Source organism: Trachemys scripta, chromosome 12 (genome assembly GCF_013100865.1).
Source record: "Trachemys scripta elegans isolate TJP31775 chromosome 12, CAS_Tse_1.0, whole genome shotgun sequence".
Lineage (NCBI taxonomy): Eukaryota > Metazoa > Chordata > Testudines > Emydidae > Trachemys > Trachemys scripta.
In genome coordinates, this window is record NC_048309.1 from 6188464 (window position 1) to 6213267 (window position 24804).

The 24804-nt window shown below is 40.3% G+C and overlaps 1 protein-coding gene across 2 annotated transcripts; it reads left to right on the forward strand.

The window, feature by feature from the left end:
• The first annotated feature begins 1300 nt into the window (after positions 1 to 1300).
• YTHDF1 (YTH N6-methyladenosine RNA binding protein 1) lies at positions 1301 to 24077 on the forward strand. 2 transcript variants are annotated; one of them, XM_034787080.1, is made up of 5 exons: positions 1301 to 1757; positions 2098 to 2122; positions 3729 to 3808; positions 10576 to 12096; positions 22614 to 24077. In XM_034787080.1, the coding sequence occupies exons 1-5, from the start codon at positions 1731 to 1733 to the stop codon at positions 22638 to 22640; spliced, it is 1680 nt and encodes a 559-aa protein (XP_034642971.1). In that variant the 5' UTR covers positions 1301 to 1730; the 3' UTR covers positions 22641 to 24077. The 2 variants fall into 2 exon arrangements, with proteins under 2 accessions (XP_034642971.1, XP_034642973.1); XM_034787082.1 differs by lacking the exon at positions 1301 to 1757 and adding an exon at positions 7768 to 7852 and having other exon boundaries at positions 2092 to 2122.
• Positions 24078 to 24804: the final 727 nt, after the last annotated feature.

Genomic DNA, 24804 nt, shown 5'->3' on the forward strand with positions numbered 1-24804 from the left:
GACAAAAAAAGACATAAGACAAGGTAGGTGAGATAATATGTTGGACCAATTTCTGCTGGTGAAAGGTAAAAGCGTTTGAGCGTTGTAACTTCCACCAACAGAAGTTGGTTCAATAAAAGATATTATCTCACCTATCTTGTCTCTCATGTCCTGCAAGCAAAAAGGCTACACCACTGCAAGAAACAGACATGAACCACAGCAAGCCAGCTGATCTGATCCCACACTCAGGGCCAGTGGTACAGACTGTGCTGGCTGCATTTGACTCCAAGCATAGGGGCTGCGGAGTAGAATCCCATAGATTGCAGCGCTGTGTGGTGAGGGAGGGGGTCAGAACAGTTTAAAACTGCCCATTTGCTCCAGAGCAGAACAGTGCGGGTTGTAGCTAGGGCTGCCAATTTTGGTTGGACTTCTTCCTGGAGGTTTCATCACAAGACATAATCTTTAATTAAAGATTAATCTTTAATTCCTGGCGACTCCAGGAATATCCTGGAGGGGTTGGCAATCCTAAATTGTACCCCACATCCCCACCCCATGTGACAGCCATGGCATAGAACCATGCAGGCTGCATTTGAATCCAGACCCTAGGTCTGCCTTTAAGCCTCAGCACAGGGACTGCGATAGGGGACAAGCTGGACTAGATGTGTCCCCATGCATACAGATACAAGCTGCCTCCGACAGCCACCTAGGCTTACATTGACCAGACAGCAAGTGTGAAAAATCGGGACGGGGTGGGGGAGTAATAGGTGCCTGTCTAAGAAAAAGCCCCCAAAATCAGGACTGTCCCTATAAAATCAGGACATCTGGTCACGCGACCTAGGCTCCATTGAATGGCATGTCCGGAGGTGTCCAGCATAGACCCATGTGAGTTGCCTCTAAAGGCCACCACCCAGAACTAATTATGGGACGCTGTGGCGTGGAACTGAAGGAGCTACCCTGGACCCCAGGTAGCATCACATGGGCTTCAGCTGATCTCCTGTGTGGGGGCCACAGCCCAGGGTCTGGGGGCAGTGTCTGACCCATGGGGGGGGGGGGTGTTGCAATGCAGAGCCAGGAGCCCTGCTCTCTGGCCATGCCTTGGAGTGGGGAGAGCCCATGTAACGCCCCCTCCCCGCAGAGCCTGGGGAGGACAGGCCCTGCTGCTCCCCACTCCCCCCCCCCCCAGCCCCCAGGGCCGGGAGGACTGGCAGCAGAGCCGCACCGCGCATGCGCGGCAGGTGCTGCCTCCCCCCTGCCCCCCCCTCCCCCCCCCCCTCACCCCGCCGCCTCGTCGTGTCTTCCCGGCGTGCCCCGCGCGCGGTGGCGTTGACGTCACCGCCGCCCGGTCCCCGCCGCCATTGGAGTTGGAGGGTCTCTCGCTCCATCCCGGCTCGGGGCCAGCGCGGGGACAGGCCGCGGGGCGCGGGGCGAGGGCGGGCGGGGATGTGAGGAGAAGGGCCCCGGCAGGGCGAGAAGCGACCGGACCGACCCCCCCCCCCCCCCCCCCATCCCCCGGGGGGGCCTAGCCTGAGGAGACCCCCCCCCACGCCCCGGCCGGGCGGGCCACACGGGGACCCGCCCCTGCACGCCGAGCCGGCCCCTCCCCCAGGCCCAGGCCGGAGCGCCCCTCGCAGGCCCAGGGGACAGGAGCTCCCTCCCCCGCGTTCTCCCCGTGCGCCTCCCCTCTGCGCGGAGGGGCCCGGGCCCTGCCCCCCCCCGCTCCCTGCTAGCCACGGGGGCCCCGTACATGAATTATGTCGGCCACAAGCGTTGACCCTCAGGTAAGTGCGGAAGCCCAGCTGGGCCCGGGGCCGAGGGCTTCTCCCCCCGTCCCTCCACCCCCACCCCGTGTGCCTGCCCCGAGAGGTCCCTCTCGGCTTCCTTGGGCCCTAGGCACTCCCTTTAACTCTTCCCTCCTCTTCCCTCTCCTGATCAGTGGCCATTTCCAGTGACGGCCAGCCCCTAATAATAAATCTGTCAGCCCTCCTCCTCTTTTCCCCCCTCCCCCATGGTTATTTCTCCCCCACAACCCTGTCTGCAGTGAGACCAGAGCATTTCCCAAAACTAACTTTCTCCTCTGTCTTTGTTTTCCTCTTTGCAATCATGTGCATGGCATCACAGCGACCGAAAGGACAAGATAATAAAGGTAAGGCGAATGCTGGGATTTTTCCACTTGAGTTGTTGTTGCTGAAGGTAGATGAAGGAGGCAGGCAGTGATGGGTGAGCCAATAGGTATTAGTCTAAACTCTGTGGTGAAATATGGAGCAAAGTGGGTTGTGGTTTTTTTTAAGGAACCTGGTTCCTAAGGGTTTTTTTGCATACCACCTGTGCCACTGTATTTGTAAGGTTGTACAGTACTAAGCATGCTTTCAGTATTTAATAATAACATTTTAAGAAAAGCACATTGTTACAGTTACAAATAGAGATACAAATACAGTTTAGGAGATTCATTTACTTAGTGACAGATTTTAAAAGTATCAAAATTTGCTTAAATTATTATTCTGCTATATAATTATTCTGTTACTGGATTGGTATTGGCAAATGAGAGTTTATAGATTATGACAGGTGGTACATCAGTACAAGTTTTTTCATGAAATTTCAGTCTGAAGCAAAAAAAGTTCTTTGATAATGTGACATACTTTTGTGTGATCTCTAGGACATTGTCACCAATGAAACTTCAAAAGCAAGTTGTCTTTCAAGTAAATGACCTGCTTTATAAACTATGTTATGTATGGTACTATGACTGCTACCAAATACATAACTGTTTAAGAATAGAAAGGAAACAGATACTTCCATCAGTTTACATAGGCACATCTTTTCAGTGTTAAGGTTCTTTGAATTTCACTTTATCAGTGTTTCAAACAGCTGTAGTCCCAACAAGCTCATATTTTCCCCCAGTTTATCAATAAACCCTTCTTATTATGTATCCATTTTCTCTGAAGAGTCTTCCTAACATTATTTTACACTTGCAGACCTCTTTGAAATCCCCACTTTAGTTTTATTTTTTAGCATTGTATTTCTTTTTCCTGTAGCAATATTTTTAGGTTAGCCTTCCTGTGAAACTCTTGAACTACTTTCCAAGGACTTAATGTATACAATGTGACTTATGCTTTGAAACAAATGATGGAAATTAAGAACGAAGTGACTTTAATAATTTGTTTATGTAGCATCTTCCAGCTGTGGATTTCGGTGTGATTTACGGATATTAATAATAATTGAGTCTCAAATATCTCTGATTTAGTGAAGTTTTATCTCCCTTTTACAGACAAGAAAACCAAGGCTTGAATTTAAAGCTTGTAAATATTATTAGGATGTCAAACACTCAACAGCCAGTATTTTACTGTTCCACCTCTGATACGATTTAACATTACTTTTTAAAGAGGCTGCTCAGCTTTTACAGAAGATATTGCTATGTCCTCCAGTTCTTCTCTCATGTTCATGTCAAAAGTTGTCTATTTGGTTTTAAAATATTTTATGGGGAAAGTATAAATACTTACGTTTACTAAAATTGCAAGTTCCTCTGACTCTCTGTAACTGTCATTCAGATCAGTTTTGTAAGCAATAGTGACATTTAGAGTGCATGTGGAAGTTCTCATTCTGGTGAAATCTGACCCCTTTGCCTTCCAGAGGTTATTAACAATGCCACAAGAAGGAAGGGAGCTAACTTATTTTTGTCAAGTTACTCTAGGGTGAGTTTCTTTACTGAAACATTGTCAGGCAATGTTATAATATGTTGCAACTTTTTGTTTTAGTACAAAATGGTTCATTGCATCAGAAGGACACAGTTCATGACAACGATTTTGAACCTTACCTTTCTGGACAGTCAAATCAGGTTAGTGCATCTCTGTTAATTTTGGTGGCTATTTTTAGGTATATGGAGGGTAGTGTTGCTTGTACAGCAAACACCAATATGACTTGTTTATGCTTGGGGGATCATAGCTTTAAAGTGAAGTAGAAAAAGCTATAGTGCCTGAAGTGTTACTGAGTAATGGCATTAGCATTTTAGGTCAGAATACTGGTATTATTATTATTTATTATTTATGTCTAGTTTGTTCACTTGTGGAAATGAAGTTGCTTAGAAATCCTAGTTTCTGCTGGGCACTTACCAAATGACACAATTCCTGTAAAATCTGACATAGTTGGCAGCCTGCCAAGGGCCCTCGACTTTCAGTTCTTTAATAAACAAATCACCCATTATTGCAGTCATTGGGGTTCTGCTTCTGTATGACTGGCGGATTGAACCCTTGTGCTCTAAGTGGAAATAAATAGTAAGAGACCACAGCATCATTTGAAACTCTTAAAGATGCCATGATGAGGACTGATAGACTTTAAGGCCAGAAGGCACCATCATGATCATCTAATCTGACTTCCTGCACATCACAGGCCACAGATCCTCACCCACCAATTCTTGCAGTAGGTCCATAATCTCTGGCTGAGTTACTGAAGTTCTCAAATCTTACCTCTTTGCAGAGGCATATTATCTAGAGATGGTTAACGAAAGATGAGCTGCTTGAGGGCATTGTAAAAATAGTGTAAATTATTCATTCATATGTGACTCAAACCAAGAGTACAAATTAAATTTTGTTAAAAATCCTGAATAACTAAAATTTACTGTGTGGAAAAAAATGTTGGAAATTTAAAAACAATGTAAATAAAGAGTAAATTTTTACTCACATTAATAACTTAATGTGCAAGTTTATTTTAAGAAATGTAAATCAAGCTCCAAAAAATGATGCTTAAAAGTTTAAATGCCCACAAATGTAAGAAACTAGCTTTCTCCTATCCTCACTTCTGTGTCACAGAACTCCACGCAATTATGCACACTTTTCTTTGTAAAATGGGGGGTCAGATTTGGAATAGTAGTGGTTCTTCCATGTGGAAATTGAGCTAAAATATCAGATTTCCGGTGCCTGGGAATACTAGCTAAAATGTATTAGCCCTTTATTGGTAGGTATTGCTGTTGTATAGCACTCCAACACAAAAATGAAGAAATCAGTCCAAATATACAGCCAGCCAGAACATCTGTCATAAGTGATAGACCAAGAAAAATATCTGCAGATACATAATCTGTTCCCAATTAATACAAAGGATTAGCAAAGAGAACTGGGGGAGGGGCTCAAAAAGGTCAAGAATAAGTATGTTGAAATAAATGTATCACTACTGACTTCCTTCAGGGTTTCTCTTACACCCTGTGGCATAAAGCCAAACAAAATAGACTGAATGCTTTGTTAAGATGTCCGATGAAATTCTTTATTCTGCTAGGATTCATGTGGAAACTTTCCACACTGGGTGCTTAGATGGTGACAGTCCAAGGAATTTGGTTAGGATGGCTCGGAGAACATACATATTTCTGGAACAAAACACCTGTTGATTTCAATCACTTATAGTCAAGGACCCTTCTAGCTAGAGCTATAAAAGATCTAAGCTGTCACGGAGTGTATGGAGATGGTGCAGATTAGCTAAGAATGAGAGTTAATTCTACAGAGTTTGAAGTGTTGGTAAAAAACCACTTCCATTTTTGTATTATTGGTGCTTACATTTTTGAAGACATCAAGAATACTGTGGCATAAAATAAGACATTGATGTCCGTGTCAGACAAAATAATGGGTCTCAGAAAATGTCTTCATGTGCTGAGTATTATTCCTTTAGTCCAAGAGGTTTTGAAAATCCAGGCACAAGAAACACTACTGCAGAAAACACAAAACCAGAATTGAATGTTATGTCTTCTAGTGAATGTTCTCAATAGTAAAAAGGCTGAGTGTATTTCTTAGTGTTAGAACTCTATGGATTAATTCTTTACATGGTGATTCACTATGTTGATTTCACCATACTTAGGGGTGCTGTGGGAGGGAGTCACTGGAAGGATGAGTTGTACAGATTACTCCGTTCACTGAATCAGATTTGGTATTCAGCACTAGTCTTTTTAGCAAGAAATTTCTGCATAGGTTTCAGAATGAGTTTAGAAAGAGTGATGTTATGGGTGAAGAACTAGAAAATAAGCTTCTACTGGAATCTTAGTAAAGACAACTGTTATTCTGTCAAGCCATGGTTAGATTCCAAACTTGGAGTCTGTCAGTCTCCTTTCAAGAATCTTATAATGGTCTGATCATGAGTAAGAAAGGTGTAGCTGCTATTTGATTCTTGCTTATTTGTGACAGTTCACACTGTATGCATCGCTGTTTTTTTAATTCCCATGATTTTCCTTAGAATAAATTAGGGAAAATGCTAACCATTATACTTGTCTTGCATTGAAGTATTCTTAGTGTCTTATAGTAACTAAAGCCATCAGATTTCAAAAACAATGCATAGAAGTATCTGCCGTTAAGATTGACATTTTTTTCCACCTAAAAAATACCCCCTTTTCTTCCTCCCTCTCTCTTTGAATGACTTAGAGCCATTTTTAAGGGGTAATGTTATCTTAAGTCACATTTGTCCACTCTTTTTTACTTGTAATATCTAAGCTTGCTATAACTGAAGTAGACCAGAGGGAAGGAAATTTCTTTTCAGTTGTGCTTTGTGCATCTGATGTCACTCCATGTGTAGACATTACTCTTTCCAATGCATACTCAGTTTCCCCTTTTTTATTTGGTTCTTGGAGCAATTCCAGAAAGAAAAACAAAATTTTGCTTTTTTTTGGTTATAAAACTGTAAAAACTGACAAGGGAACTCTGAGGAAGGTGCAGTACTTAAAAGTATTCAACTTCATCTATGCGGAAGGGCAGGGGGGATTAATTTTTTTAAGTTAACCTTAAATTTTAGTGTAAATGTAAAATACACATACTTGTAAAATCTCAGTGTATCAAAATAGAAGTGACAAATCAGACGCAATCCTTTCTTCTCTGAACTTGTGTAATTTTTTTTTTAACGTTCCATTTACTGACACATAATATTGTGCTCAGGGTAATTTGTAGTGAATGTGAAAGGCCATAGAAATACTTATCCTAAGAATGTCTTCATTCTTTTTGGGGAGAGGAGTCAATCTCAATCCTTACTTACTTTTGTGGCACTAAGTAATTTTCTTAGTGTTTTCAAGGTATACCTTGAAGCAAATAGACTGTTACTTGTGAAAGCCGATTTTAACAAGCAATCACGCCCTTTGCTCTGTAGTGTATGGAATCTGCTTCCTTATGAAATCAGCCACAGCTCATCCTAACCCCCAAAAATGAATATTGTGAAATTCCTGAAATATCAGTTTCTTAACATTTTTGTATGGTTGCAGAAATGAACTTGGATTTGGTTTCCTTTTTGGGGGGTGATGTTCTTTCATTTTATTTAACAGATGTTTGTCTCAAATGAACTTACTAAGGGTCAAAGGTTCAAGGAAATAATTTTTTTGCTAAAAGTTTAAAAAAAACAACAACGTTCTTAACCTTCATAAATGAAGGATCTGTTTGGTGTCTGGGAATGCTAATTGCTGCACAACTTGGCTGAGCCCCTTGGCAAGAAATGCTAATACAGTATTTTGCAGTCTAATGCTTCTCTTGTCTCCAGTATGTAAAGCATCAGGTACAGAAAAATGTACCTGATTCGAAGAACTTAAGTTTTTGTATGCATTGTCTGGGGGAGGAGAAAGGAGGGAGAATATTCTGTTCTTTGAGTTTTAACCAGTACCTTACCTTCTCAAGCTGCCTCGTCACCTTTCTCTGATCTGCCTTCTTTCTTGCCATCATTTTACATTGGCAGATTTTTGCTTGGCATATTGTTAAATAAGATGGGTGGCCTCCATTGTCCATTATTTCTATTAAGTGCTGCTTCTACTTTTTTTTTCTATTAACTTTTAATTTGCTGCAGTTGAAGCCCCATCACTGACTTTCAGACCCAAGTGGCTAGGACATGCTATAGCCTGTTACCATGCCTAGACTTATTTGCAGGAGAGGTAGGTCCACAGGAGGCAACTTCTGGACAAGAGACAAGATAAGACTTTCATCATCTTGAATAGTGTTAATTTTAAGCTTTGTTTCTATGTAATTTTTACTAGTAACTTAATCTTAAATTTACTACAGAATATTTTTAATCTCTATTTGTACTTCTGCATTATTATGTGATGGGGAGTGAAGAAAGTGGAAGAAACCAAGAGTCAATTGAACACTTGGTAAGAGAATAGAGGGGAAAACTTGAATGCCTGATCCTAAAAAGCAGCTAAGATGTAGGGGGAAGGGGACACACATGATGAACTTGTCCCTGGAGCAGCTTTAAGGCAAAATCTCTGTGCTGCTACAAGCCAGCTGATTTTTTTCATAGGGTTCTAAAAGATGGTCAGACAGATTTGGGAAAAAGCTGGCGGGAGGAGCTCCAAGCTTCTGTAACTGGACTGCTGCGTGGGGCAATGAGACCTTGGTGGAAAAGAGTAACCAGGGACTGTCTTGAACAAAACCTGAGTGATTTACATGCATATGTCAGATGCAGAATTTGTGTCTGTATGTTTATATCCCTGGCATACTTATAAACTCTGTAAACTGAAATGCCTTGACACCAGGACTTATTTAAGCAAACCCCCATTCTTATCCGACTCAGTTTTGCTTATGACCTCCATCTGGTCTCTGACCTAAGTCTTCAGAGGTAGAAGTCCAGTGGACTAATCATTACATCTGTTACCACTTCACTTATGTTTTACTACTTGTTTACAAATACAGAAAAATTACACTTCCAAACTTCTTGTCTGTTAGGAATTATGAAGCCATGGTAGCAACTCCATAGTTAAGATTGTAACCAGCTTTTTATTATATTCTTCACCTTAACAAAATAAAATCACTGTACTTAAAATTTCTTCTGTATAGACTTCTTCCAGAAGATCTTTCTATAATATTTGGCAATCAGGAAAAGTAATTAATGAGGTGACTCTGAAAAATCAGAGGTATTAATGTACTGTACCAGTTTCCTAACATCTCTAATGTTCTCTATACCTGCTTGGTCTACAAACTCCATATTAACTAATTAGCCTGCTGAGAGGATTGTGGAAACTATAAGCTGAGTTGTCACTTAAATTGCATTCTAACTAACGTTCTGCAGCTGTGCTTGGGGCAGACACCCATGTGGAGCCTCATTGGCTCTAGTCTCTGTAGGTAGTTGTGCAACACAACAAGGTAGATGGAAAAATCTTATTACTCAATGCTTTTACAGATACAAATCCTTGATTTTCAATATTAACCACTTTGACTCCAGATTTTCTCTTTCCAGTTGCCATATAGGGGTCAAGAAGGGATTTTCCAGAACTATTTTTTCCCCAGTACACAGCTATTCTTTTTAAAATCCACTCTCATTTTGTAACTCCTGAGGAAGTTACATATATCATATGCATTTTTAAATGCTCATGCCGATATATTCAGTCTCACTTACAGTCAAGCTTGAATATTGTCATGTTTTGAAGTCAAGCATTTGTCTTTACACCCCAAATTTCAGTTACTTTAATATCCTCTACATACAGCCCCAAATACTCATCACACACTATTTAAAATTATAGTACAAACCACAGTCAAATTGGGTCAAGCCAAATGATTTATTCTCCCCCTCTGTGGGTCTGGCATTCAGCCAGTAACACAGCCATTGTGACTACAATGCAGTCACAAATACTAGTCAGATCTTCCTTTTTCTAAAACAAACTTGGAGCTTTAGATATTGCGCATAATTGCAAAAGGTGAGTTGACAAATTAAAAATGTACTTAACATAGATCATGCATATAGTACACAGTATGAGGACAGTGTTCTATTTCATAGCACTTCCCTAGATAAACATAATATTTCTTAAGTTGTACATTAAAAAAAAATTCTGAAAAGGATGAAGGCTGCACATCATGCAACATATGCAGAGCAATTTTTCACATTCTATAAAATATTTTATGCTATTTTCACATGAACATTTGGTAGTATGTACTACATTTTTGTGTAACTTAATAGACTTAAAGGCTATAATGTATGAATTATATCATACAAATCACATATATTATTTCTTGGATGTGTTATGCAGCAAAACCTGCTTATCTGTTCATCTTTCTCTTGATTTTGGAGTTAAAATCACTAATTTTGTATTTTTCAGAATGTTCTGTTAGTACAAACTTGAGTAAATCTTAATATTCAAATAGAATTATCTTCAATCTTGTGCAATTTCTAGATCCTATTAATTTCTGAGAGTTGGTCTTGCTGCATTTTTAAAATTGTTTTTAATAACCATTGCATACTGCTGATGATTAAACACAATATCTTAAACGTTTAGTACAATATGAAAGTATGTGGTCGTATACTCATAGAACAAATATATTTCTCAATTACAAGTCTCGAATTTTCATGACTTAGATGAATTATCTGCAGTGTAGTAAAAGTGAGTTTGAGGTCATGGGGTCAACTAGCATTCATCTGAGAGTGGTGGTCACTGTTTAAAAATCTACAAGAAGTGGAGAAGGAGAATGCATTTCTGGTATAGGACTATATAAGATGCAATGACATTAACTTAGACTAAACAGGCCATGGAATAATAAGTTGTGTAACTTGAAGTTTGAAACAATGGTTACTACTTATCGTCTTTTCTATTTAGTAGTATGCAAATGTTGTAGTCATTTATGAAAAAGTGCATACATCTGAAATTACTTTTCTTTTTTTTAACAGAATAATAGCTATCCATCAATGACTGATCCCTATTTGTCCAATTATTATCCACCATCTATTGGGTTTCCCTATTCTCTCAATGAAGCACCGTGGTCTACTGGAGGAGATCCTCCTATCCCATACCTCACCACCTATGGACAGCTCAGTAATGGAGACCATCATTTTATGCATGATGCTGTTTTTGGACAGCCTGGGGGTCTGGGAAATAACATCTACCAACACAGATTTAATTTTTTCCCTGAAAATCCTGCTTTCTCAGCTTGGGGAACAAGTGGATCCCAAGGACAGCAGACTCAAAGTTCAGCTTATGGGAGCAGTTACAGCTACCCACCTAGTTCACTGGGTGGCACGATTGTGGATGGACAAACAGGATTTCATAATGATACTTTGAATAAAGCACCTGGAATGAATAGTATTGAACAGGGAATGGTTGGACTTAAGATTGGTGGAGATGTAACAACTTCTGCTGTGAAAACAGTAGGTTCTGTTGTCAACAATGCCGGAATGACAGGTGCTCTTCCTGGGAATGGTGGATCCAGTGTAAACTTGCCAGTATCTAAACCAACCTCTTGGGCTGCTATTGCCAGCAAGCCTGCCAAACCACAACCTAAAATGAAAACAAAAACTGGGCCGGTAATTGGAGGAGTTTTACCTCCACCACCTATAAAACACAATATGGACATAGGTACTTGGGATAATAAGGGTCCTGTGGCAAAAGTTCCTGCTCCCCAGCAGATCCCATCTCCTCAGTCTGTCCCACAGCAACAAATGGTTCAGCCTATTCCAGCTCAACCTCCTCCCTTGACCCAGCCACAGTATCAAAGTCCTCAGCAACCACCCCAAAACCGCTGGGTGGCTCCCCGCAACAGAAATGCAGCTTTTGGCCAAAGTGGAGGAACTGGTAATGATAGCAACTCGACTGGCAGTACCCAGCCTAACTCTGTCCCAAGTGGCGAATCCCATCCCGTTCTTGAAAAACTGAAAGCTGCTCATAGCTATAACCCGAAAGATTTTGAATGGAATCTTAAAAATGGACGTGTGTTCATAATAAAGAGCTATTCTGAGGATGATATTCATCGTTCCATTAAATATTCTATTTGGTGTAGCACAGAACATGGCAACAAACGCTTGGACAGCGCTTTCCGATCCATGAATAGTAAGGGCCCGGTCTACTTACTATTCAGTGTTAATGGTAGTGGACATTTCTGTGGAGTAGCAGAAATGAAATCACCTGTGGACTATGGCACTAGTGCTGGCGTCTGGTCTCAGGACAAATGGAAGGGGAAATTTGATGTCAAATGGATCTTTGTGAAGGACGTGCCCAACAACCAGCTCCGACACATCAGGCTGGAGAACAATGACAACAAACCCGTTACAAACTCCCGTGACACACAGGAGGTGCCCTTAGAAAAAGCAAAACAAGTGCTTAAAATTATTGCTACTTACAAGCACACAACCTCCATCTTTGATGACTTTTCCCATTATGAAAAGCGCCAAGAAGAGGAGGAGGTGGTGCGGAAGGTAAACTTGCTATTTTTAGAAAAAAATTAGAAAGACATACTTGGAAAAATGTGAATGCTGCCGTGAGAGAGAGTGTGTATGTGTGTGTGTGTGGGGGGGGGGGGGGGGGGAGCTAAGTAGAGATTCTAAAATATTTGTAATGTGTTCAAACATGGTTGTCCTACCTGTGTTTAATACTAAAACAAAAACCTGTGCTTCAGTTCTGTTTGTGGTTTTCATAGTCTCAGGTAAAGTTTGTTTGTTTGTTTTTTTTAAGCCAAGTTAAATATACAAGTAAAGTATGTTACATCCAATTCTATTGGAGCTTGAAATTTTATTTTGGGATTTTTAGTGAGATACAGAGCCTATGACTGTTTCAAAGTTGATCCAGGTCAGTGGTTGCCATGTAATAGCTCATTGGCTTCTGTGAATGAGTAGGTATCAGTCCAGTTCGTAGTCAAATATTCTGTCACAACTGGCACCTTTGGTGGTATCTTCAGCAGTGAGGCCAAGGTTTGAATAGTCACTGAACTATTTTCATCCCATTACCTGGCTTCTCCAGAACAAGAGTTGAGGAAAATTACAGTGTGAGGAAGCTTGTATTGCTGCTGCTGTTTGTTGTATCTATTCTGTGGATAAATGAAGGTTTTGAGTCCTCCTTCCAACACTAAAAATCACTGGAATTTTTAGAGTAGGGTGTGGGGAGGTGGGGGGAAACACCAGACAAGGAGTTCCACATTAAGTAGCCTATTTTTATATGAAAGTGTGATTCTGAAAAGATTGTTACCTCCTTGACCCTTGCCTCAAGTCCTATGCCAAGTGCAGCTCAGCCAGGCCTAAGAACGGGACCCAAATGTCTAACATCAGTGACTCTCTATATACACTATGGGCTCTCTCAGTAGGAGCTGTTAGAATGTAATGGCTGGCTGACGCTTACGATGGTTTGATACTGATGTTAGTGTTTCAGTGTATAGTTTTTTCTGTAGTTCCTCGGAAGTGTAGAAGTTTGCCAATTCAGCTTAGCGCATTTACATGCGCTTCAAAACATTTTTTAAGCACAGACTTAGATGAAGTGTCCTAAAGTAAAATGGAAGTTGCAGTAATATGGGGTTTTCCATTTACCACCCTTTAAATTGCTTTAAACCAGTGGTGGGCAACTTGTGGGCCGCACGTGACCAGTCAGGGTAACGTGCTGGTGGGCCGCAAGACAGTTTGTTTACATTAACCGTCCGCAGGCACAGCTGCCCACAGCTCCCAGTGGCCGCAGTTCGCCGTTCCTGGATAATGGGAGCTGCGGGAAGCGGCAGCCAGCACATCCCTGTGGCCCGTGCCGCTTCCCGCAACTCCCATTGGCCAGGAATGGTGAACCACGGCCACTGGGAGCTGCAGGCAGCCGGTCCTGTGGACGGTCAATGCAAACAAACTGTCTCGCGGCCCACCAGTACTTTACCCTGACAGGCTGTAAGTTGCCCACCACTGCTTTATACTGTTTGGTTAGGACCTACTCTTACAAATTCAGGGAAATTCAATTTTAAGGCTTTCATTCAAATTTTAGCACCACTTTTTCAGTCTAGCCATCTTACAGTATATACACATACAAATTTCAGGCCAATGGTAACTAGTTTTGATGGAGAAGACCTTCAATTCTCTGAATTAGCTTTTTATGTCCTCTGTGGGATTTTTGGAGCAAAAGCTTTATCCATCCCTGCAAACTTTCTGCCTACTGAGAGTTGTTTCTTCTCACTTTTCCCCAACCACAGCCTTGAGAAGGAGCAGTTTGAAACAGTGGGACAGAACAGTGGGCTAGGAGTCAGATCTGCATTGTGTTCCTTTACCACAGATGAGATGTGAGATGGCTAAGGCAAATCACTTAGCCTCTCCATGATAATGCTAAGATTTAACACACACACAAAAACAACCCACCACCGGGAGTGCCTCTTGTGTCAATTACTGAAAGTGGTTTCAGGCCTCTCTTCTTCTCAGTTCAGGAGAAAATATTTAATTCTGTGTCAATCCTTGCTAGCTTTATGAATGGGATCATATACTATCACCTCTCTTTTGTAAGAGCTCTCTCTATAATATTTGGCTCTTTTATAATAGCTCAGTGTACTGACCCCAGACCATTGAGCTGACCCCACCTCTGCATTACTTTAATATGGACTTTCATTTTCTGCTTCTATTTAAAATTAAATATATAAACAAAATGTGCCTATCCAGAGTACTACTTTCTAATAGGATCAGTTTCTCAACAATTAATGCATGTTTTCTGCCTCACTTAATATTGAGGGAACATTGGGATTCAGTTTAATTACAGAAATATTAGATTTATATTTTCGAAAGGTATCATTTCTTATATCTGAATAGCTTTCAAAACTGAGCTGTGTATAAACAATAGGAATAGGCTGAGAAAGATGACAGATGATATAGTGAAAAATAATCAGACTATGGCAGTCAATATAAATTATATTCTGAGAGGAAAGCATCTATTTTTAACCTAGGTGTAAACAAATTTTGGCAGCGCAGTAGCTTGCTGTAAGAGTTTCCTTCTAAAACATATGAAGAGTCAAAGCACCTGCTATTGAAATTTAACATACTTGAGAACTCTGTCTTAAACAGACCTTCCATTAAAAAGCAAATATTATATACAGGATTTTTTTTGCCAATTAATGTTAATATGTATGTGTGTGTCAGACTTAACTGTAAAGGGTTTTCAGATTAATGTATCCGTCTATTCATCGTATTTGGTTTAGCAGTCAAATTTGTTTAAAAATGTGTTTAAAAAAGGTCCCTTCCAGTCCTAGAATCTATGAATCTATATTGTCATCATAATTACATAAAGATAGCTTTTTAAAATCTTATACTATTCAAATATGTATTTTTTCTATTTTGCTGAGAAAATCAATCATTGTGTGTAATGAAGCCACTGATACCTTAAGAAATATTAAAAATCCCTTTTAGACAGTTTTGCCTACAAATATGAGCAGTGCTGCGTTAACAGTTTAATCACCAACGGCATGTGCAGAACATGTTCCTTAGAAGTTAATCACCCCCTTGCTGCTTATTCTCCAACTAAAGTCAATCTAAAGTGATACTACATCTTACTTTTGTGGTAACTATAACTTGTCAAATGAGGATTATGACCTCAGATGAGGACTAAGTAGCTGTGTAGCGCATATAATCTAGTTGGGTAACATTTACCAGAGTGCAGAAGATTCATCCAGGGTCCTCTGCATCACTTAAGACCTGCATTGCCCTCTGTGGAAAGATATAATCACACTTGTAGCCCTGTATGCTGCTAAGGCAAGATGAGAGGGAATTGTACTAGTGCAGCTCCAATGGCCTAAAACACTCCATACGGTAGAGGAGGAGCATTGGCGGCTATTTCACCCTATATAACAAAATAGCGAGGGAAGGTTGGACATGTATTCACTCTGGTTTACCACCTCTGAGTTTTCTGTTGATAGCCAGTTTACTCTGGTTTTTGTGCCAAGGAAGGGTTCTAATTTCACCCCATGCGATCCAACATTGTGCACTTAAAAATTAAAAAGATTGAAACTTCATAACGTGGGCAAATTTCTCTAAATAGAAGATTTTGTAAATTTACCACAAGGCATTAATAGTTTATGAATCGTCCCCAGTAAATAAGCTTATTTTAAACTACAAAATCTTTCTTCAAAATAAAAAATCTTGATGTGACATTAGCAAACAAAACAAACTTGTTGTGTATTATGGTTTTTTGGGTGTATTTTGTTTGGAACAAATTTGGGGCAGAGGTTGGAGGGGCATTTATGTTCTAGGAGATGAAAATGAAACCTTACAGATATCGTCTTATATTGATGATCGTAGCTGGCTTGGCAGTCTAGTAACAACACAGTGTGCCAGTATCTTGGGGATCTGAGTTCAGGGGCTCTTATGCTGCAGAAGGAGAAGGTCTGAAGTGTGTGGCAGAGGATGTGCATTCCACCCCAAGAAGGCAAGGTCGTTTTGTGCCTCTTAGCTTCCCAGGTGTCCACTTTGGCCTTGTCTAGGCTAGGATTTGGCAGATGTTAGCTAGCACGTGATAACAGCCTAGTGTAGACCAGTTAGTGTGACTATCACATATGTTTAGCTGGTTACAAGGTAAAGGCACACTGAGTTGCCTACGTGCCAGTTAACATCTTCCAAATCCTAGTCTGGACTTGTTAGATTTACTGAAGGAGCAACAATGAGGGGCTCTGGGGGAGCTGCATGCCCCTTTTCTTGTCGGAAGGCTCACTGGTCTAGAGGTTTCCAGGATGGAAAGTGCATGGCATTGGAGTGCATCCTGCTCTCCCCCACCCTCAAATGCTGATAATTACAGTTGCATTTTTAAGACCAATGCTTATAACATTACATTTCTTGATTTTAATTATGCTGTAGTAGAGGCTTTTGTTTTGTGTAGTCTACATTTTAGTGGTAGGGAAGAGGAATGCCAATTAAGATTTAATGGGCTCTTTTATTGGCTGTTTGTTCCAACTCTGTCCTTCTCTCCTTTTTCTGTCCTTTCATCTCAACTTAACCTCACTCCTGCCCCCTCCCTTCATTTGTGTTTTCATCTAGCCTGTCCCCTCCTAATTAAACTTATCCCCCCAAAAAACAAACAAAAATAGTGAAATTAACATGCTGTTTGGTGCCATCTTATTTCTTCACTTTACTTGTGAGTTATACCCCTGCCCCCACCTTGTGTCTGTCTTGTCTGTTTAGATCAGGGGTTCTCAATCTTTTTCTTTCTGAGGACCCCACAACGTGCTATAAAAACTCCATGGACCAGCTGTGCCACAACAGTTTTTCTGCATATAAAAGCCAGGGCCGGTGTTGGGGGAGTAGCAAGGAGGGCAATTGCCTGTGGCCCCATGCCACAGAGGACACCACGAAGCTAAGTTGCTTTGGCTTTATCCCTGGGTGGTGAGCTTGAGGGTCCGGGCTGCAGTCCCATGTGGCAGGGCTTCAGCTTTCTGTCCTGGGCCCTAGCGAGTCTAATGCCAGCTGTGCTTGACTGACCCCCTGAAACCTACTTGTGGCCCCCCCAGGGAGCCCAGGACCCCTGGTTGAGAACCACTAATTTAGATTATAAAGTCTTCAGGGCAGAAAGTGTCTGCTGCTCTCTGTTTGGACAGTCCTGAGCACAGTGGGGCCCATTCTTGGTTGGTTGTGATTAATAATAATCATAATTAATAATCCCACTGACCCTGGCTTGGTAGAAGGGTTGACAGTTCTGCCTGGGAACAATAAGTTCAAACTATATCTAGTTCTTGTAAGGAATTGGAGGCCTTTTCTTCATCCCTTTCTGCAATTTTCACTGTCTCGGGCTGGGAAGATAGTTGTCTTTGTTCCCCCAAATTATCCAGCTGAGGAACTTTTCTCTCTCAGCTTCTCTGCTTTCATTAATAAGTCACCTCCACATTTTTCACATTTTCAGTCAGGCCAAAGAACAGTAGACTTGTGAGAACTTGTAACTAGCTGCATGGTTCACTGAGAGATCTATTGCATAAGCTGTGACGCATCAGTGTGCCTCAACCTGGGGTACAGTCCCCATCCCTAAAAAGAGGCTCCAGATTAGTCCAGGGGATAGGAAAGGAGTGGTGGGGGTAGGGAAATATACACAACAGATCTGTCCTGTTTCACATCACCTTTTGTCTACTGGCAGAGTCTAAAATGGCTCTTTGAAAACTATCTGTCTTCCTTCTCTGCTTTGAAATGTAGGGCTGGAAGCTCAGGGAGTAGCCCATTCTCTGCTCCTGTGGTACTTGACCTCAAGAACGTAGGCAGCCTCATCCTGCTAAACCACCAATGGATACCTTAAGGAGCTTGTAGCTTTTTGAAGGAAACAGGGTTGTGGGAGCGGGATGGATTGATTTTTAAAATCACCAATTTTAGTAGTTATTCAAATTTGCAAACAGGAAACTTTGATTTAAATAGACTGTTTTAATCCTCTATTGCATTTGTACTTTTTAAGTTATTTTCATTAGTTGATAATCATAAAAACATGTAGATTTTCAATTAAATATGTCCTCTACACCAGTGGTTCTCAAACTAGGGCCGCCGTTTGTTCAGGGAAAGCCCCGGCGGGCCAGGCCAGTTTACCTGCCGTGTCTGCAGGTTTGGCCGATCGCAGCTCTCACTGGCTGCGGGCTGAGGGACGTGCTGGCCGCCCTTCCTGCAGCCCCCATTGGCCTGGAGCGGTGAACCGCGGCCAGTGGGAGCCACGATTGGCTGAACCTGCGGACGTGGCAGGTAAACAAACTGGCCCAGCCCACCAGGAGCTTTCCCCGAACAAGCGGCGGCCCTAGTTTAAGAACCACTGCTTTACACTATATTTGGTACTACTGTCTGTTAAGGAGGAGGATACACTACATTTATGTAAACAGTTATGTAGTTTAGCAGATGTTTATTCAGATTCCTAACTTTTACATTTGTTAGAAAATGGTGAACGACACCATATCTTATTTAGTAGATAATTAGTATTTTACTCATTATTTATGTCAAGCTACATTTGGGTGGGAAATGTATTTGTGTATTTTGAATTGAATTCTAAGTTGTTTTTATTAGTTAAACTAACTACCTTAAATGTGATGGAAATCTAAGAAAAAAGTTTAAATGCAAAACATGCTGATAAAACAAATGTATTCTACAAAGGAAGGAAGGAATATCTGTAGTTTCTGGTCACCATGTCAGTCAAGATTGTAGACCTAGTAGATCTCATCCTCTTACATCTCTGCTTTTTCAGCTCCCAGTCAGTTTCTCAACTTTGAATGAGCTAATCATTGAATTGATCTAGTTTAAAAACAAACGAAGAAAATACTCTCTCCGCACCTCCAGATGAGCCTGCCGTTGTCAAAAGCAGCTTTAGCACTTTAAGAAACTCTGGGTCCAGCTGCTCAGTTTGTGGCTTCCAGTTCAATGGTTTGACTTCATTTAGAACTTTGGCAATAGTGTAAACACACTTCTTAAATAGTTTTTGTAATTTAAATGATTTTAATAAACTATAGTAAATGTAGGCCTTTAATATAGGTTGTCATAATTTAAACTTTAAGTTAATTTTTTAAAAAAATACGTACTTTAACTACCCAATTTTATTTTTATCCACCTTGTGTGGGAAGCCAGCAGATGACTAAAACAAACAAACAAAAAAGGAAACCTAATTTATTTTCTTCCCTTAGAAGAGAGAGAATAGATTGGAGACATGGTAGTAAATGTCAGAACAGTGAAGTGGAGAAGGGCATCTGCCATCAAAAGATTGGAGTTTAAAACCACTGTCTTGACTTAAGCAGTTCAAGTATAGGTTGGAAAACTTAATAACAATATATAATTATGCCAGTAATGCTAGCCGCAGGTCTGAGCCCCCTGGTTTAAGAACAATCACTTTTGTTAAAATAATTATAATTAAGAAACAAACCTCACTTCATTGGCAATTGATAATTCAGCCAATGAGAGCCTGCCCTCTACACTGTTCTAGTTTTAAAAAAAATTATCTGCTTTACAAATCCTACAGACTACTTGAATTTTCAATTTTCATTTAATTTAGTCCTTATCAGTTTGTTGTATTTTCCACAGCAAAAAATAATCATCATAAATGTTCAGGTCTTGTTCAGAAGCAGGTTGTAGCCTGAAGACTAAAACCCAGTTACAAATGCATTTTGGTTTCATTCTCTCTAGTTATCACAAGTTTAAGATTAGAATAGTTCAACATGGTAGGAAGCTCTGTGTAAATATCCCTTTACCACCCTGTTTGGAGAAAATGTGGAAGGGATCTATGTGAAAAGGCTTTAAATTGAAAAGTGTGATTTGAGGTAATTAGTCTGAGTAATTTATGCTGAGGTTACTTGCATTCATCTTAAGCTTATTTTGAAATGGAAGGATCTAATTTTTTAAAAGTAAAAAAAAAAAAAAAAAAAAGTCTCTGCATCCTTCTTGGGAGCTCCATCTTTCATGTTTGTCTGTAGCTAATATAAATGCTGATCATAGATGCTACTAAACTCAATTAGTCTATCCAATAGGACTTTAACTTCTAAGCCACTTGTTGGACATGGTGGTTGGGCTACTGTTCATCTGAACCAGTGCCTTATCAATAGTCACTCAAAATGTAAAGTCTTATTAAACTATGGTTTTTAATGCCTTGTATTTTACACTATGCAAATGGTTTGCTTTAAGGAATATTAATGGGTACAGAGGAAAAAAGTTATGAAGATGCACCCCTCATATTAACAGCTCTTAACATTTTAAACCTGCCTTGTATTTTTGTTTTCGTCTAAGTAGAAAATGACACCAGCCCAAGAAAAAAAAGTTAAAATATTTGTCACTACAATTTTTCTGAGTTTGTAAAAACAGGGAAAATATAGTAATCCCAACTAACTAGGAAACTAAAGGAAAAAGTCATAAACTAGCTGTTAAGACCCCTAGCTTCTTGGGAAGGTAAAATGGCATTTTGGGCTTCTCATAGTAGATATCCACTACTCTGCTCTCTGGAGTTCTGAATTTGCACCCACATAAGCTTTTGCTGGGATATTCTGACAATTTCTTTGTTCCAGAGGCAGTTACTGAACAGTCCCTGTGTTTTTCTTGCTTGTTACCATTTTCCCCTGTTTTTGCCTGAACTTCCCTGCTTGATCCCTTGTTCACTACCTCCACTGAAGAGTGGAGAGCACAGCTGCTCCTCTTGCTCTCTGAGACACATTGTCACAGATTTGTTGAGACCCTTTGTCTCCACACTTACTGCATTTGGGGCACAAATTAAGTAGACTGCCCTTTCTACAGTTGAGCCCTGTCTGGAGTTTTCCTTTAATGTCCCTTGCTCTTTCCTGTTGGTGGTGGTTATCAGAAGCTCAGTGAGACTTCAGTGAGCCCCTGGCTTCTACTTACAGAAGAATCATAGAATATCAGCGTTGGAAGGGACCTCAGGAGGTCATCTAGTCCAACCCCCTGCTCAAAGCAGGACCAACACCAACTAAATCATCCCAGCCAGGGTTTTGTCAAGCCAGGCCTTAAAAACCTCTAAGGATGGAGATTCCACCACTTCCCTAGGTAACCCATTCCAGTGCTTCACCACCCTCCTAGTGAAATAGTGTTTCCTAATATCCAACCTAGACCTCCCCCACTGCAACTTAAGACCATTGCTCCTTGTTCTATCATCTGCCACCACTGAGAACAGTCGAGCTCCATCCTCTTTGGAACCCCTCTTCAGTTAGTTGAAGGCAAATCCCCCCTCACTCTTCTCTTCTGCAGACTAAACAAGCCCAGTTTCCTCAGCCTCTCCTCATAAGTCATGTACCCCAGCCTCCTGATCATTTTCGTTGCCCTCAGCTGGACTCTCTCCAATTTGTCCACATCCTTTCCATAGTGGGGGGGTTGAAAACTGGACGCAATGCTCCAGATGTGGCCTCACCAGTACCGAATAGAGGAGAATAATCACTTCCCTTGATCTGCTGGCAATCCTCCTACTAATGAAGCCCAATATGCCGTTAGCCTTCTTGGCAAGAAGGGCAACACTGCTGACTCATATCCAGCTTCTCATCCACTGTAATCCCCAGGTCCTTTTCTACAGAACTGCTGCTTAGCCAGTCGGTCCCCAGCCTGTAGCGGTGCATGGGATTCTTCCGTCCTAAGTGCAGGACTCTGCACTTGTCCTTGTTCAACCTCATCAGATTTCTTTTGGCCCAATCCTCCAATTTGTCACGGTAACTCTGGACCCTGTCCCAACCCTCCAGCATATCTACCTCTCCCCCCAGCTTAGTGTCATCAGCGGACTTGCTGAGGGTGCAATCCATCCCATCATCCAGATCATTAATAAAGATATTGAACATCTTTCATCTTGCTTCATTCAGCATCATAGCATCTTACAAGTCTTGCTTGCTTCATCCAGCAGCACTTTCTCTACCAGACTCGTGAAGTCTCCCAGAATGTCTTCCAAGCAGAGTAGTAAGGTAGCAGAGGGAAAAAAGGGGCAAGTTTCAAAAGTGACAAGCACTTAAGAGCCAAAGTTCTGTTGCCTTTCAATGAGACCTAAGGTCCTATCACAAGGGCACTTTTGAAAATGTTGCACTTATTCTGTGGATCCCTTCAGTCTGTTCCTACCCTTGTACCAATCCAGCTGCTGTTGCAGTGGTTAACTTGATCTAGAGATCAAAATATTGCAGATCTTCTCTTTAGTTATGAATTTTAGTTTTCCATACTTACTTTCTCTTCTGTAGCCCTCACCTGCTACCATTTTGGGGCCTGAGTGACTGCTCTAGCTGCATGTACATTTGCTCTGCATGCATTCAGCCACTCCACTTGAAATTTCATGGATTCATTTGATTCCCGTATCCTTGTATGTGTCAAATATATACTATATATGATAAATAATTGCTCTTGTAATTTTAAAATGACATGTAAGACATAATTTTGGGCTGCACCGGTAATTGCATTTATCAAAAAAAAAAATCTTCACCTTTCTTAGCTATTATCATGAACAAACTTTTAGTGTTGTTAAATATCTGTTTTTTCCTGACTTTTTTTAAACTTTGTTTTTTTTCTTTTTACAGGAACGGCAGAATCGAAACAAACAATAAGAATAAACGTATACAATTTGCTATATATAATAGAACTGATATTAAATTCGACTATGAAAAACAAATCTTAAAACGTAATCTGGTGCTATATCCTGGCATCAGGACAAACTAAAGCTTTCAGCTCCAATATTTCTTCTCGTGCAGGGGGAATTAAGTTGTTGCATCTTTAAGTACATTGTAGTTTGTTTTTGCCCAGGTGGATCTGCATTAATTTGTATCTTTTCTATGTAAAATGCTCTAGAATCCATTAATAAAGGTGTATCTCTTTTTATTTTTTAAGTTAGTAAACAATTATACTGACCTAATATGGAACTATAAATGAGCATCCTAAAAATGTCAGTGTTTCCCAAAGACTTTATTTTGGCACAAATTATGTTCCTATTCTGATATTCACCATAATTTTGTATATGACAGAATTTCTCTCCTCTTCATCCCAAACCCTGTTTCTTCATTGCAATCATAAGAAATCATTGAGTTTTGTCACTTTAAGAATGTTGTTTAAGAGAAATACTGCATTCAGAATATTGAAATAAATTCAATTTAAGATCACTTTTTAATTTAGTTATACAATTATACTTTTAAAAATGCTAACATGCCACTTCGATTTTTTCCGTCTCAAAGAAAATCAGATTGTCAGTGAAATTGTTTAACTCTGAAAATATTTCCCTTTCACATTCTGTTAACCAGTGCTTCAGTGTGCATTTGTTATACCCATATCCAGCAGAGAATTAGTGAGATGCTTTCTCTCAGCCATAATTCTGCTTTATTGTTTTTGTAGCTTAATAATTAAATAATAATGTAAATGCTATCAACATTGCAGGGTTTTTGGACAATGTGTTTAAACCTGTTTCAGCTTTCAGGTGTTTAGTTAATTGCAGATCATTTTTAATCTTTCCCTTTCTTTTCCCCCCAAAATCCCAATGCCATTTAAAGTTTTTATACCAATAATGCTGAGCTTTAACGTAGAAACTAATAGTATGGACAATATGATGGATTATGCCTCAGATGTTTAAAATCGACTGTGTATGTCTAATTTTTTTTCTGTTGGATGAGTAAAAAAAAATGTTTTAAGAAACTGAATTTGCTGTCATGTTTTTGTGGAATAAGGGAACCGTTGAAGAACTCGTCACCAACTGGAGTTTCAATTAAGCATGAAAATTGTGCTCATGCCTGTTGCTCTAGCACACTGAATCTGCACGTGTTTATTGTAGAGGATCTTTTACTATATTAGAAAGCAAATATCGTCTTCTGAAAACTATTTACTCCAAAAGGACCTCTGATTTAAATAAAGTTTAAGCTGTATCATTTAGACTTGTATTTAGAACGTATAACTTTGTCTCTGGACTGTCACTGCCTGTAAGGACTCATGGACAGCATCAGATTAACTTTTTTCCTCTAGGAGAATACAAGCCTTAATAAACAATACATATTTAGCAAGTATGATGTCATTTTCATTTTTTCCCTACACTCAAACACCTGCATATATTGTAGCCATGTAACACAAACTCATGAGCACAAGACCAATTAGAGTAGTTAGTATGCTGGTAGAATTGCAAACATCTGATTTGGTCAACACACATTCTCTGTGGCAGGGATCTTTCTTGGGAATTGTTTTAAGAATATGTCTAAGCTACTTGCAGTATTTCCTCTAGTGTAGGGTTCTTGTGCATTTATTAACTGACAACTGTTATACTTTTTATTCTGCTTGTACGGCTGAGAAGTTAATAAGGAATTGAAAGCTGGTCTGCAGGATTCACAATCCATACAAGGACATTACAAATATGGATCAGTGTGTTGAGGAAAGAACTCTCAAAATTAGGAATAAACCAAGTCAACTCTTTTATGTAACCTGCTGGCTTTTGACAATGTTGCACTGCTCCTTATGTTCTAGGATTTAACCTGGTGGATTTTAAGAAGCTGCCTTTTTCTTCAAAGTCCGTTGCCCTGTTGACATCCTGATAGGGCACAACTCTGGCCCTCTCTTTTCCATCAGTTGGGCTCATGCAGCCAAGCATTCCACCGTCAAAAAGAAATGCAGTTCTTTTTAGTCCCCAAACAGCAGTTGGATACTGGTAGCACACATTTTTAGTTTCCAACCAAAAATATGTAAGTATCACTGCTTTGGTGCTGCTGCTGCTAACCTAGAAAATAAAGGTTTAGTCTC